The sequence below is a fragment of the Rhinolophus sinicus genome, linkage group LG02 (genome assembly GCF_036562045.2).
Source record: "Rhinolophus sinicus isolate RSC01 linkage group LG02, ASM3656204v1, whole genome shotgun sequence".
NCBI classification, from domain to species: domain Eukaryota; kingdom Metazoa; phylum Chordata; class Mammalia; order Chiroptera; family Rhinolophidae; genus Rhinolophus; species Rhinolophus sinicus.
In genome coordinates this window covers 170290790-170306890 of record NC_133752.1, presented here as the reverse complement: position 1 = coordinate 170306890, position 16101 = coordinate 170290790, and the positions used below count along the sequence as shown (strand labels likewise).

Below are 16101 nucleotides of genomic sequence, written 5' to 3'. Positions count from 1 at the left end.
GCACATTAGCCCAGCTTCTCAACCAACACGCATGATGCAGCCCAGCCCATTTTATAAATACAAATACAGGTTCAAGTACTTTGATTTGTATTTAGAGTATCACTTAACTTTTTTTTTTTAATTTATAAAAGTAAAAACAGTTTGTACATACAAATCCCACTCTTACAAATAGGAATGCATATTAATCTTTTAGTTTTAAAGATTAATGCATAGCCCTTCTTGATGTGAAACTAAAATTAGTGAGCTGGGATTAGGGTAGGGGTGAGAAACATTAAGTATAAAGAGAATGCTATTTTGTTTTATCTCATCAAGAATGTTATTAAACAAATTGTTTTAAATGACAATAAGCCTTTGATGTATTTTCTCTAAATGCTGGATTTGGAAACATTTATGACAAAGTGAATGTGTTATTTTAAATATTTTGTTCTAGGAAGTAATTTAATTAAATGAAACTACTTTAAAAATAATGAAAAAAGTCACCCTTCAGACCTAGAATAACTGATGTTTCCACTTCAAGATAGAAATTGGCAGCCTTTGCAAAATCCACATCTTTGCAATTTTTATCACCTAAGTATTAAAAAAATATCAATTACGTTATGATCAGGAGAGAGTTTAAGGATATCTTTGACCAAGCTGTTACCCTCATGCATGCTGTGTGGGCAGTCCTAGCTCATCAATATGGGCATTCCTTTGTATTTCACATTGAAATATTATGATGTATAAATAGTCCATGACTCATTTTAGTAGATGTATGTAGATGTGTCGACCTGAACACAAACGTAAAACTATACTATCACCTGTGAACTGGCAAAAGGCAATCAAATGATGAAATCTTGAGGTCTATTTGAGATTCACGTTTCACAGCAGTTACTTAATCACACAAGATGATCATTGAGGCCAAATGAAAAAACATTTTAAAAAAAACCAAAACAGTAAATTGCTGCCATTCGTGACAACATGGATGGATCTTGAGATTACCATGCTTAAGCAAAATAAGTCAGAAAACGTCAAGAACCAAACGATTTCCCTCATATGTGGGATATAAAACTGAAAGCAACGATAAAATCTTAAACACACACACACACACACACACACAAACAACAACAACAAAAAACAAAGGAACAAGACAAGCAAACAAATAAACAAAAACTCAAAGACACAGACAATGGTTCAGTGGTTACCGGTGGTAAAAGAAGAAAAAGGGGGTCAAATATATGGTGATAGAGAATTGATTCTGGGTGGTGAATACACCAGGCAATATAAAGATGATATATTACAGAAACATACACTTGAAACTTATATAATTTTACTAACCAATGTAACCCCAATATATTTAATAAAAAATTTTAAAAAATACCAGTAAATAATAAGTGAAAACTAGTCCCATTCAATTTAGCAGATGAGTTCTATAATCCCAAATGAAATTCAGTCCATAACAATCTAACTGAATAAGGGTCACAGCAGTTCTCAAATTGTAGTACAGTCGTCCCTTCATATCTGCAGGGGATTGGTTCCAGGACCACAGCAGATACCAAAATCTGCATTTGCTCAAGTCACCTTATATAAAATGGCATAGAACAATGCATATAGTCAGCTCTCTCCATCCATGGATTCCTACCCGCAGATTGAAAATATGTAAGGCCAACTGTATTACCACTTCCTTAGAGGACATTTAGATAAGTATAGGTGCATTCTAGGTTGTAACAGGACAGGGGATATATCACAGGACCACATAGTGGCTGCCTCTAATCCTTTCCTCTTCTGCTCTCACTCATTCCACACTAACATCCTTGAGGTTCCTCAAACACATCAGTAAATCTCCCATGCCAAGGCCTTTGTATAGGCTGCTCCCTGTGTCCAGAATGACACCCTTCCTATACATCCTCATGGCTAGTTCCTTCACTTTTTTCAGGTCTTTACTCAAATCGCCATCTCAACAAGGCTGTTCCTGTGTATCCTACTTAATTTTTCAAGGCCCTCTCTCTTTCTCTCTCTCTCTCTCTCTCTCTCTCTCTCTCTCTCTCTCTCTCTCTCTCTCTCTCTCTCTCTCTCTCTCTCTCTCTCTCTCTCTCTCTCTCTCTCTCTCTCTCTCACACACACACACACACACACACAAATACAAATTCCACAAGCTTCTTATACTGTTGTATTTTTCCTGTAGTGTTTATCATCTCCTAATGCACTCAATACTTATTTTGTCGATTATGTGCTTCCTTTAACTAGAATATAAACTCTATAAAGGGCAGAGGTAATACTGTGTTGTTTTTGTTTTTTTTTCAGTGCTGTATGCAGGGCTTTGTACAGTACTTAGAAGTATACAGATTAATGATATTTGTCGAATAGGAAAATGGGGACCAAGGATTCTAAGGGTTTTGCAAGGGGCTATCTTGCAAAAGATAGCTTACTGATAACTGATAAGAGATGAAACAACGCAAATAGCATGACAGTTACAGAGCTAACTATCTTTCTCTGCATCCAAAATATAACTATGAAGCTTGAAGCTCAGCTTTCATAATAGGACTGCAATATGGTTTTTACAGAGCCCAATATTTACTTATTATTTATAACCTCTCTTTTGATTAGACCTTGCCTCATTCTCTGTATCAGTTCCATGGGACATAATTAAATTAAAACCATATATTTTACTCAGTTGTTTAACAACCATGGTGAATCCACCAGCTGTAGAAAATATGAAAATTAACTTGCCCTTAAGTTCTTCCCAAATTTCTCAGACTACCTTCTTCTTTACATAGTAAAATATTAATAGCTTTATATTTATATATTATATAAGATCAATTGGAAATATAATACTCTACATTCATTATTTATAGCAATGAAGTATTGGCACTTAAATATTTGTTAGGTGACTAATGGTCTCATTTTTAAACTGTTAGATAGCAAAACATGTGATCATAAATATAAACACCAATATTACCCACTCATCAAGGGCACGCTGTGGAAAGAAGGGACTCTTGTAGCTCAGAACATTTCTCTTTTTTTTTTTCTAGTAAATGGCTACAGAAAATACTAGTTTATAAATTTTAAGGCAATTCAATAACTTGTAATTTCTTTGTATCTCCCAAAGCACAAATGATCCCTCAATGGATATTCACATGCAATACTTACAGGCTTTAAAATTATGTTCACAGTATAGTTGAACTTCTCACCTGTAAAATACAAATAAACTTGCCCATTGAAACTAATACTCATATTTAGTGTTAGAAATTATGATTGCTTTTTCCATTTGTCTATCCCACCACCACCTCATCCACCCAAGCTAAGGAACAGATACTAATCATTCATCTTACCCAGTCTAATATGTATCTGTTGGTCAGAATATATTTTTATTGAGCAGCTGATAAACACCAAATAGTCATCGTGCTCAATGCCATCAGGTATTTTAAAATGTAACAGTCTTGACCCTGCTATTTTTGGTGAAATGTGAGCAATTTATCAAAGGACATTACTTAAGAGATTTTGAAATATTTTGAAAAGAAGAAAAATAAAATAATTTCAAAAATCATATGCATCTCTGTTAGAATTGCTATAAGAGAAACATGATATTGTTTTAAAAGTTTTAGAAAATAAGAATAAGCTAGCAAAGTGAAAAAATTACTATTTTCCTCTTGAAGTTGCCAGTTAGGATCCCACGGCACAAGTGAGATGAGAATTTATTTTTTTCTCTGGTGTTTAGATGACTAGTAAATGTTAGCATTAGCACATTTTATGAAGCTCCCTGCCCCCTTACTAGTCTTTGTCATACATGAAATTTATGTTTACTAAAACTGATTTGTTTTTATTAATAGGATGGGTTTAACGTAAACGATGCATTACTGCATCAGTAATAACAATTTTACTTAAATACGGCTTTGGTATACTCCTCTGCAAATAATCTTTGAATTCCTAAGAGTCTTTTATTTTCCCAGTAGCCCAGTTGGAGAGTTTTTAATATTAAATTGAATCATAACAACACATGCTGGTTAGAATCTAACTTAATGCATGCTGCTTACTGTTAATTTTCCAACTTCAAATCAGGGATCTGACTATTCCAAGATGACTATTTATCTCAAGTGTGATTTTTTTTAAAAACTAGTCCAGTCCACAGCTAGAGATTTTTGCATTATAAATGACTAACACTATGGAGGAACAGTATTCAGCAAAAGATTTAGAATCTTTATGTAACTATAAAAATATTACTGAGAAGGAAAAAGGTCTATCAGGAAGTTTTGATAATACAGGGCAATAAGCAAAAATGGTATAGATGAATGCACAGGTGACTGATGTGGGTAGTTTATTAATATAGTAAATACATTTGCTCAATACAATAAAAGAGTAGGCTTATGGATTAATTCCTTTAGAGAAAAGTTATCCATTAACATTGATAATAAGGGGCAAAAAAATCTAATAAGCAAGAGAAATTGCTTTAAAGTAAGAAATGAAAATCTAATTGCCACATTTTTTGTTTCACAATGTAAACTTCCATTTCAAAATACATTTCTTACAAATACCTTGAAAAAGGAAATGTATGGTTAATAATCAAAACAAGTATATTGCGATAGTAGAAATAGAAATAGAACAGACTGTATCAAACTTCATAGGAGCTGAGAAAAACAGAACTAGGTGATAAAAATCACAATGAAATAAATTTAGGCATTCTATAGTATTATAATACTTTCCTCTTAGAATGGTGAATACCCTGTGAGAATAAGTCAGTGCTATAGTTTACAATACTAACTAGCTGGCATTAAATATCTGAATTTTATAAGTTTCAGAACCTGCCAAGCCAGCAATTTGGTGAAAGTCAATTATGACAAAACTTATGTTCATTTCAAGATTACCTAGGTTCTAATATCTGTATGTATAGCATATATATATATATATATATATATATATATATATATATGATGTATATATACCTACATCACTTTAAATGCTTAACAAGGGGAAATTCCACATATCAGTAGGAGTAATCACTTATATAAACCAATTTTTAAAAATTAAAACAAAAAAAATACCTTTAAAAAACAACAGCTAATACAAATGCTGTTTAAAAAAGTATCTAGTCAGTTGAATAGAACATTACTATTTTTATTTTTATTTTCCTTGTTTTCAAGATCTTGTTCTGTATTTACAGTTCATGTATTTTAATATTTATTGATAAAACTGAGAAATGTTCAGTAATTTTCTTTTTTTTTTTTTAAGATAGAATGAGGTGGCAGGATATAATTTTGAGTCATAGAAGACACTGCCATAGGAACTAGAAAGAGTTTTCAAACCAAATGCCAAAATAAGATCTCAAAATCTCACAGTGTTATAAGAAAAACATAATGGTCGTTTGGGTTGGCGTGATTCTTCTCTTAGGCTATACAATTTTTATGTGAGGCAGAACACTGAACTACATGACACATTTGTACAATGCATGTATTCATCAAAACCATTTACAAAATCACTACTTTCAGTTTATTTTAAAAATGAGATTCCTTAATATATGTTTATGCAGTTAAAACACAGCATTACAATTTATTATTAGTCACTTAATGGAAGTTAATGGTGAGTTTATAAATGAAGTGCTGGCTTACTTTGATATACTTTAAAAGCAACCAAAAAAATAGAGTTCTATGTATTTATAAAGTACAAAATAAGTAATTTTAGTAATTCTCAAATGTAGTTCTTCCAGATGCATTTAATCCTAAATATACTTGTAGAAACAATATTTTTCTGCTAAGTCAGGTATGTCTAACTTATCCATCTTATGTGTAAAAGCTATCCTGACTGAAGTATTCCATGCTTTATAAAAAGATAAAAGACAGTTAAGATATAGAAACAGTGTGAAGTATTTTTGTATTTTTAATATTCTTCACTGGGAGGGTTATTTTCAGTGAAAATATCTTGTCTGCCAAACAAACCAAAGCAAAAAGCCACAAAACAAAAATAACTATATAAAATACTCATTTACTGAAAATGGATGCATTGCAGAATTAAGGACAGAAAGACATTATTGATAAATTTACAAATAGGAAATTCTCTACGTAGATGAAATAGTTTGAAGAGATTATTGCAAAGAAGTTGTCACTGAGGAAGACTGGTATGAATTTACCAATTTTTCCTAAAGTGAGGGACACTATACCAATGTATTGTACAAAACAAAATTGTTTCCCCTCAATGTGCACTGGTCCATGACTGGTATATAGTCTAAATATTTAACGTAAAATTGAATAATACTTTACTATAATAAACAGAAAAATAGGCTTAAAATTACAACTTTTTAGAAAGCTATAAATAAGGTAAAATAATTTGCAAGGAATATAACCATACTTTTTAACAGACTATGGAGTCTAACACACTCATATGTCAAAATACTTCATAATACTAAGATTAGCTTAGACATTTAAATACGGTAAAAGTTAACAACTATAATAAAATGTTAAGAAAGTTTAAATGAAGCTTGTAGGGAGGAAAAAAGGTATATTTGGTAGGCTTTCCATTCCATACAAAAGCTTAAATTTTCAGAATTTAAAATAAAAGTGATTCTTCAAATAACAACACTTCACTTCTGGGGAAGATATTTTCAACTGGCTAATATTAATGACAATGAAGGAAAAAAATAATGAACACTTTATTCAACATTAAATAAAACTGGCGCAGTGAAGTGTCAGATAAAAGAATATTAACAACATATTCATATTTACTTAAATATGTATTAATATAAATTTGTATTAATATAAATTTGTATTAATATAAATTTAACCTTATGTAAAAATTTAGAGGCACTAGGTTTAATTAGTGTGAAATAAAGTTATAGCTAGATCTTTTTTTATGTAGCATTTAATTTTAATTTCCTGTTTTAAAGTTATCATATTACTATATTAAAAGTATATAAAATTTGTAATAAGCATAGGAACTTCGAATTCTTTTTGTTAATTGGCAACTCTGGTGGAGCATGAAGTATCACTCTTTCTCAGTAGTTTCATTTTAAACAAGTCATCCTCAAATGTAAAAATAGCAAATTGCATTAAAATTTATATAAGACATTTTTAGCTTCTCATATAGGAAAAGCTATAAGTAGCTTCCATGGCACATGTCACAACAAACAGCTTTGAATACATTCTCTGGTAAGACACCATCATAGAGATAAAAGATACAGTCTATACTGACTTAGTGTTTAAAATGTACCACCAGAAGTTTTAGGCTTAACAACAAAAAATAAGCAAAAATTGCCCAAAAACTTGAGTGATAAATTCTGATATCCTTTACTGCCTCCAAGTTGAAAAGAATTTTGTTTATTTCTCCTGATTTTACTTCTTAACACTTGCCACAAAATCTTAGTTTTAAAACTCTGACTATATATTAACTACTTAATTCATATTTTTCCAAACTGAAATGAGGATGATAGCTTGGCAATGATTAGAGTCCTGTAAATATCTACTAAAACTTTGCTATTTTTACAGAATAATTGTTAATTTACTTTGGTCTATTAATTTCAAGCTCCAGTTCAAGGTACAAATGTGTTTCCATGTCTAATTGGTCATAAGCTCAACTTTTAAAAATACAAAGTTATAAATGTGTTGGATACATTTTTAACAGACACATTTTTAGGTCTTGACATATAAATATTGATGGGCAGATTGACTTCATAATTTAAATCAGAAAGCATGTTAATAGAGGAAGTTTTTTGAAAGTCAATCCTTCTGTTGCTATATCTAATGAGTTTCTGAAGGCGGAAAATAATCATACAAACTGGCAAATTCTCTCTCATCTGATCCATGCATTTTACATTCTACAGAAAAATAAAATACATGATACCAGCCCTGTAAGTGAACTGTTAAGATTTGAAACTCAGCACGCACACTGTAAAATGTTTTTTTCTTTTTTCTTAAATATAGCTAATTGTGCCACAAAGGAGAAAAAAAAATCTGACAGAAATTAAATTTACCACAATAATAGTTTTGATAACTCTTAAGAAAATATCTTATGATTTAAATTCCTTTATTCCTTATTCAAACAACTTATAAAAACGTGTCACTACTATCACTGCTCCACGTAATGCAAAATAAAATGTAAGAACTTCAAGACTCAAGGTTTAACATTAGAAGTGGTTTTTTTGTTTTGTTTTGTTTTTTTGGAAGAAGTTATTAGGAAGTTAAATACAATTGGCAAAAATAAGTCACTCTTCTCTAGATATGAAAAAATTATCTAGCCCAAGATAATACCAAAGCCAGTAATTTACTAGTCCAGGTAAACTATTTTTTCTTTATCATTTTCCATATTCTTGCTTAGATGCCTAGTGATTTAGACATAAAAATACAAACCTACAAGTTATTTATGGTTTGTTTGGTGTATCAAAGAAATTATATAATATCCAAAGACCAAAAACCAAACCAAGCCACTTTTTAGTAGGATTTAAGAGGTTAAGCATTGGCTGTACAAAATACAAAAGGGAAATGTACTAAACTTGGGGGGAAATTAGAAAAATTATTTTCAAAGCTTGAGAAAATAGCCACAGAAGATTACTTGTTCACTGGCAATACTGCAGATTTTGTGTAATTAATAAACAATTAGATAATAACAGTTTTAGTGCCCTGTTCTTTTTCTATTAGTTATTTCATCCATTATCTAAAATTATGCCTTTCACACTCAACAAGCATTCAATAAACATTTTGAATGACTATACACATTCAAAGAAATTAATTTGTAAATAAAATTTGCTTGATTGTATTTGTCCATTTGACATACAGAATTAGACTATTTTAATTTGCCCATCAGAGACATATATTATTGAACATCCCCAGTTTCATTGAGATACAAATAAAACTAAACACCACATCGCTGGCATATTCTGTAACACATAACACAGTGTTTAACATACATACCAATTCCTCATTTCACTTCGGCAATTTTCAAGTGTTGATGAATTACTAGTTGCCAAAGAAGTCATGCTATGTACAATAAACCTTCAGTTTAAATAAAGGATAAGCTTGCTGTTAACAATTTAGTTTGAAATGTTAACAACCTTTACGCTGTTAACATAACAACTGGCCATTAATGTGGTAATGACCGATTTAAGAGGAAACTGTACTCTGAGAAATGAATATATTGGCAATTAGGACCAGGGTTTACAGTTGAAAGAGTATGAATTTTTTAATAAGTCAACAACCATTAAAAGTTTAAGCCATCAGACATTAACTCCAAGTTCTATCACAAAAAGCAACATGTAGACTCTTAGAGATGGATAGGAGTTTCTGATATGAAAACTATTACAAAAATTCCCTTCAACAAAACACTTCCTTGAGATATCAAATAGCAATTGAACATCATATTTTTATTACCGTAAAGAAGAATAAAATAAGTCTACTTTCTCTACTCCATACCATATTGACAACTGCAAAACAGCCTCACTCAGGACACAGGTATTTCACTGGAAAATTTATATTTTTGCTTTTTAAAATCCAGAGATTTCAGGAGATCTTCATTAAATTTTACTTAATTCTGTCTTTATTGCTTATTGGGACACCTTAACCTTGCCCAGACTATATAAACTTCTTTTTTTGGAATTGTTGTTATATAATTCCACTTTGAGATACTGAAGCTGTAAACAAATGTAAAAGTTAAAGTAAAAAAAAAAAAAAAAAAAAAAGAGTCAAAAAGCCATGACTACCGGTTAGTCAAGATAAAGTGAAACTAGGAAGCAATGTTAAATCACTAAGGGCAAATACAAATGCTTTATGTGGAAATGAGGCTATAATTTACAATGAGCAGAGGAGAAATTTTTATTTCAAAGGGAAAAGTTCAAAGACTGCAGTTCTAAAAGAATATATGCAATAAGTTAATTCTGATTAGTTGTGCCACCACAATGAGGAAAATCCTGGCTATAGAGATTCACTTCTCATTGTTGGCACCTTGCACGTTATTTTGTGCCCTCAGAACACAGAAAAGTAGTAACAAGTGGTCACAATTAGTCAGAAGGCAGTCAGATGAGGCAGACCTAAGAAGGGGAAAGAGTAGAATCTGAGAAATAGTACTGGCTGGATTCATGCTCTTGTAACTACAATTAATCAGACAGCATGTTTTTATATATCAAGATTAAATCAGACTGAAAATAACTGAATTACATACTAAGAAGCACCAAATTTCCTAGAAAGTACCTCCTCAAATGACCAAGACGGTTGAGGAGTTAGGGCTGATTGATAAATTTTGTGTCATAGGGAAAAAAAAAAAATTAAATAAATCACTTAATGTCAGGCTAGAAAAATGATTAATTGTATCAAATATGAAAACCCAAATGATGCCATATATCATTGCTCTAATTTGATAGATCCCACTTTATTAATATAAGTAATTTGCAGGTGAATGAAATCACAAAGTTCCCTGGAAAGCAAAATAATCTTTCTTAAACAGAAGTTCATGTGTTGAGTATTCAATTCTGGGAAACAAGTTTAGTCGGCCTCATGGCTTCATAAGCAAGAACATTTGCATTGCCCTGAAACTGTTCAGATGTTTACAGTTTGCAGAGTGGCTATCATTTCTCCACAATGATGGAGATCTTTCTTAATTTCCATAAAGCTACTGGCAAGTCTGAGACTGTTAATGCTCAGTGATGTCTTTGTGATGACCACTTGGAATGCCATGGGGGAAAGATATAGTCACACTCGGGGCAAGTTTTCAAAATTGTGCAATAAAAATACTAATAAATACCAGTTGAGAATTTCAAACAGACATTGTCTGACAAATCTGAAACAGAATGATAGCTGAATATTTTGTGTTATGCCCAGCCTACCTGGTCGCGTATTGTCTAATAAAAAATTTGTATGCTGATTTTTCCCAAATACATCCTTGACATGAACTGGCAATTTCAATATAGGCAGTGGAATAACCTATCCCTAAATATGAACATCCAGGCAAGTCAAATCGAAACACTTCAGATACTGTGTTTCGTTGGCCATTGCTGAAGCCATAGTTTGGCTAATAGGCACCTGTCAACATTTTGAAGGCTGACAGGTCAACATCTGTCAGGAATATAGGCTGGTAGTAAAGAAATGAAACAAACCAAAAAAATACACTTACAAAAGTATTTTAAAAGGAATCCAGTCATCACTAGTGTGCAAGGATAATTCCTACCTCAGATAGTCTCTGCGACAAAGGATAAGATTAGCTTTAGTGTACAGGGTGGAGCCCACCTCTCCCAAACGACAGTCACAGCAGGCACACTTCAGGCAGTCTTCATGCCAGTATTTGTCCAGTGCCTTTAGAAGATACCGGTCCTTGATCTTTCGGTTGCAGCCAGCACAACCTTTCGGCTTGGTGTCTGGCTGGACTGAGAGCATTTGTATACCTAAAGGAAGACAAAAACAAAAAAGAGAGCTGGGACTCCAAGAAAGATTCGAAAGATGTCAAAAGACCTCAAACAAGTTAAACGTGTAACATTGTCTTTTTCAAGGAGTGTTACACTTTCTTTTGGGGGGCCCCCCCGTACTAAAATCAAACTAAATTTTGGAAACAGAAAGGCTCAAACTTTATAAAGTCCTTATGAAATAATTTATGAAGTCACACATATAAAAGTGATAGAAGTAAGGCATTCATGTTGCACATAGTAAAATGACCTTATATACGTGAAGTTAAATAACATTAAGTAATTTTATAATGTCCCCATTTTCTACACAGAGTGGTTCCTTTAGGGATAAAGTGTGAGTAAATGGCTAAGAATCTTAAAAGAAAGCTTCTTAATAAACTAGTTCATGCACAGTCTATGAGTCAAAAATGAATTTTTTTATTGAAAAAAAATTCACTTAATATGTGCCTGAAGATGGAAGGAGAATATACCCTCATGGGATTACACTACCCTTCCTTAGCAGTACAGATGTTTATAGTTAGGTATATAGTACAGTCACGGAAAGCTCATCAATCCTTTATTACTTGTTAGCATCCAAATACTTCTGTCTGTGCTCTTGATATTTCAAAGTATTCATTATGTTAAAATAAAATGTGTTTATACTCAAAAGCATTAGTTAGTGCCTCTGTTAATGGCAGAGATTACCTAACTATAGGCTACTACATGCTCTTATATAAAACTAAAGTATAGGATCATGTAATTCATTACCATAAACGTGAACTTATTTTATAGCAGAAAAAGCAACAGAAGGCCAGGTCTAAATATCTATAAAATTACAAATACATAGGTAAATGTGTTATACATATACTATATAATCCTATACTAGACATAGGGACATTGTCTATATTTTGGAGAAATATTTCCATCATTAATAAGGAGTCTAGCTGGGTGTTATAGGTTACAAGTTGACTGAAATTTTTTCAATGAAAGGATATTCGCCTTTGCGTTTGTCCTTTCCTAAGTGTCAAACATCCAGCTTTAAAAAAGCTGTTCCAACTATTAAGAGCTTCATGTTTATCAAATAACTGATTTAAAGCACTAAAACACCATACATATCATCAGTTCCAAATTCCCTCATTTTATAAATTATGATACAAAGGCCTAAGAGAGGTTTCTCAGCTAAGGAACTAGCTCAAAGCTGAAGAACAGTTAAACACTAGATGTGGTGCCTTCCTCACAGTCCAGAGATCCCACTGCTATCTCACGCTTCCTCTCCTAGGCATAAAGTTTTAAACTTGGACATAGAAGGATACAAAAAAACAAATACGCATGCACTAGAAAGTTTCAAGAAAAGAAATGCCAAGCTATAACTTGACGATTTTGTGTTTATTTTCCTACTCCAAAATAGTTACAGCTTCTTCAGTTTCCTCTGATGCTTTGCGAAGACTTCACCTCTACTACCTTCACAATCATTTTATTTTTTTAACCACCCCGATAAGAGACATCAGGCACCCTACCCTCACAGTTGAATAAGTTTTCTAGCTACAAATAATACATAAATTTAGTGATATTGTTATGAAGTTGAGCTTCCAATAAAAAGTAACTTGGTAATGGAGTAGGGAATGGCAAGGAAGAAAGCAGGGTAACTGTTCTTTCTGCATGATATGCATAGCCGTGGTCTACCGAGCAGCAAGCTAAGCAGCTGGGCTTGCATGGAAGAGCAGGTGGTATTCCTACAACCTGCTTTCTGTTTTTTGTCTTTGAAGGAGCTAAGGGTCTAGTGTAGATTAATCATAACTCTTGATAACTCTGCTAAATCTCACTCTCTAGAACTTCTAACAAATGAAGTTTCTTTGATCAAAACTAGTTACTGTCTTCGAGCAAGGTTCCACAAGGAATGAATCCCATTAATAATATATAGTCCAGATCACACTCTAGTGCCTCTTAACCATATATTTGGAGGGAGAGGGAAATTTTGATTTACTAAATGACATTCTGGATTTCATTATTGAAAACATCTAGAGGTATATTAAGAGTGGCTATTCTAATTATCCAATTTATAAGGCATATATATATATATATATATATATATATATATATATCACAAAGCTGAATTTTTTTTGGTAAAAATCCTTCTTAGTTGTAGCCAAGCTGTATTTCCCTGAGTGGTGTTACTACCATCAAGCATGGAAGGTCAGCTATCTTTATTCAAAATGCTTTGCAACCAAGACAGGGAATACCAACATTTGGCACAAGCGACACTGCCCTGCTTGTCTTCACGAATGTTTTTGTTGTGTTGACATTTTAATTTAGCACTCAGAGGCCAATTAATATTTGAAACTCTTACATTCTGTTTGGCCTTGGGCGTAAAAGGAGTTTGATATTATATACTCTATCCGGATGCCTTCTTTTAGAGAACACCATCTCATTTCTCTTGCAAAGGAAATCTTTTCAATACGATGCAACTTTACCAGTTGTAGAAAAAGAACTGTTTTGTAGTCACCACTTTGCCATGAACCTAAAAGGCATAAAGCAGTGAACAGCCTCTCCCTCACTATCCAGAAGAGCACGTCTGGGTAGAGTTATGTGTTTGGAGCTGAGAAACATTTCACAAGTTGCTCATAGCACATCAGGACTCATAACTAGTTTTAGATTGGCATGTAAATTGTTCTGAGGGAAATTCTTATTGCCTCTGAGACCCTGCCATTCTGAGTTATTTGACAGTTTAAGGGAAATCATAATTAAAAAAAGACATAAATAATAGCCTGTGCAGTGTGGTGTGCAGAAATAAGTAGAACCATTTCATTTAAACTCTGGTGAGCTTTTAATTGCCTGGATTGCATTGTGAGGCGGCCTAACGGTTGATTGCCTCCATTATGTTCCCTTGTTCTGTGCCATTCATCCGCGCAGTCTCAGCTTCAGTAGTTAACACAACAAAGTAACCACAACTCCACAACACACAGGGGTTTAAAAAAATAATCATAATAAAAGATTTGCAGCACTTAGACACAGTCTTTTATATTTTTGGACTAACTACACATAGTGAATGGAAAACATTTTGTCCCGGTCGGATGATTCACAGAGAACAATTTGGGAGAAGGAATTGGAAGTGGGAATACATAAAGGGGGTTGGCAGAGATGAGGTGCCTCAGGAAGATGCTAAAATGGGAATGCAGGTTCTGCAGCTGGGAGCAGTGACACAGATTAAAAGAATTTGGCCAACATGGTCATTCGATTGCCAAGAGGTACCAAACAAAAGATTTTCTCTCTTCCTGCCCATCTTCATCCTCTCCCAGCCCCCAGCCCCGATTGGAGAATTGGATTGGGCCTAAAAGCTTGTTTCTCTCTGTTCACTGGCCCAGAGCATCCCTACAGGCTGCAGCCCCTAAGGGACAACAATGCAAATAGATGTCCCCAGATCTCAGGCGCTGGAGCTGCTTAACTCTGTTCTGCCCCTTCAACTCCCAACCCCCACATTACCCCCCCCATCCACCCCCCACCCCCTCCCCTTTTTGAGCAATGGAGCTGGGAACCAATTTGATTCCCTTTTTCTCCAATGCAGCTGCAAGGCTCAGAGATACTGACATTTTTCCACTCTTATCAGTTTAATTACAGTTACCATGGCAGCAAAGTGCTAGTGCTTGGCAAAGGCCAACAAGAGATTTGCAAGACTGAGTTCAATTTTGATGCAGCTCACATGCAAAATAAAAAAAAAAAAAAATAAGAAACATACATACACTCTAACAAAGAATCCCTTGCGGAGTTACGCTCCAGCCTTTTGTGGTTGTGTCTTTGCAGCCACACAGGGATGATTTGCAAAGAATGTAGCAGTGTTTGTTGCACCTAGCAAGATTAATTGGTTTAAGCAGCAGTCTTTCAAAGCAGTTACAACAATAATATTTTGATCTTTTAGAAAGACACAAAAGCAGCGGAAGAGCAGGGAGGCTTTTGAGCAGCCAAGAGTGCCGAGCGCCGGCAAAGTGCATCTATGATAGATTGTAACCTTACCAAAACTTTTCTCCTTTTTCTGCATGAGTTGACTTAGGCGTGCCTGAGTTGCAGCGGCTTCGCATTGAGCACCAAGCCCAAAGGTAGACGTGGAAGGGGGTCTCCTTGATGTAGCTCAAGTGTGGACCTGGTGCGCAGGCTACACCGCGGAGGACCGACTATTGTGAAGGCACTTTGGGAGCGGGTCGGAGTGGCAGCAGGGGGTGGGGGAAGGGATGAGGGCGGCCAGACGAGACACCGCGCACATACAGAGCCCCTCGCAGTGTGGCAGTGTGCAAAATGATGGCGAATGACAAAGCCACATGCTTCCCTAACTCTGCCCGTAATCCTGAAATCCCAGCGGCCCCTTTTAGCTTCGTGGTAACAAATGGATTTGATTAAACTGTCACATGCAGCGTTAGCATAGCATATCATGTTCAATATGAAAAAGATCATAAATCTGAGTTGTATTTCATAACAGCTATGTGGGTAGCCCTCGTAAAAATGTGCTGCATCAGTTTGAATCTCAGCCTATTAGGACATAGGCACCTTGTTCCACGCAACCTCTCTTCTGGCCACTTCTCCCCAACCAGCCCCTCCTCCCCAAACAGTCACTTTTCCGTCTGGATGGAACCACATTTTGTTATGGCATTGTGGGGAGAGGCAGAAGTGTCACCAAGAACCAAAAGATTGTTAATTTCAACTCTTGGGTGTGGGGGTAACATGAATTCCAGCAAGTAAGGAGAAGGGCGGGGGGGTCCGGAACCCACATAGGACCGAATTCCCTT

At 34.2% G+C, this 16101-nt stretch overlaps 1 protein-coding gene across 7 annotated transcripts in view; it reads right to left on the bottom strand.

The window, feature by feature from the left end:
• The window catches only part of LMO3 (LIM domain only 3), a 54673-nt gene that overhangs the window by 34087 nt on the left and 4485 nt on the right, over nt 1-16101 (bottom strand). For 5 of the 7 annotated variants that reach the window (XM_019744783.2, XM_074325969.1, XM_019744782.2 and 2 more), the window contains one exon: nt 11116-11329. In XM_019744783.2, coding sequence (XP_019600342.1) covers nt 11116-11321 — 206 coding nt within the window. In that variant the 5' untranslated portion in view covers nt 11322-11329. Of the gene's footprint in view, nt 1-11115; nt 11330-15063; nt 15170-15334; nt 15606-16101 lie in introns of those variants that run through there. The other 2 variants (XM_019744778.2, XM_074325967.1) reach the window with 2 other exon arrangements.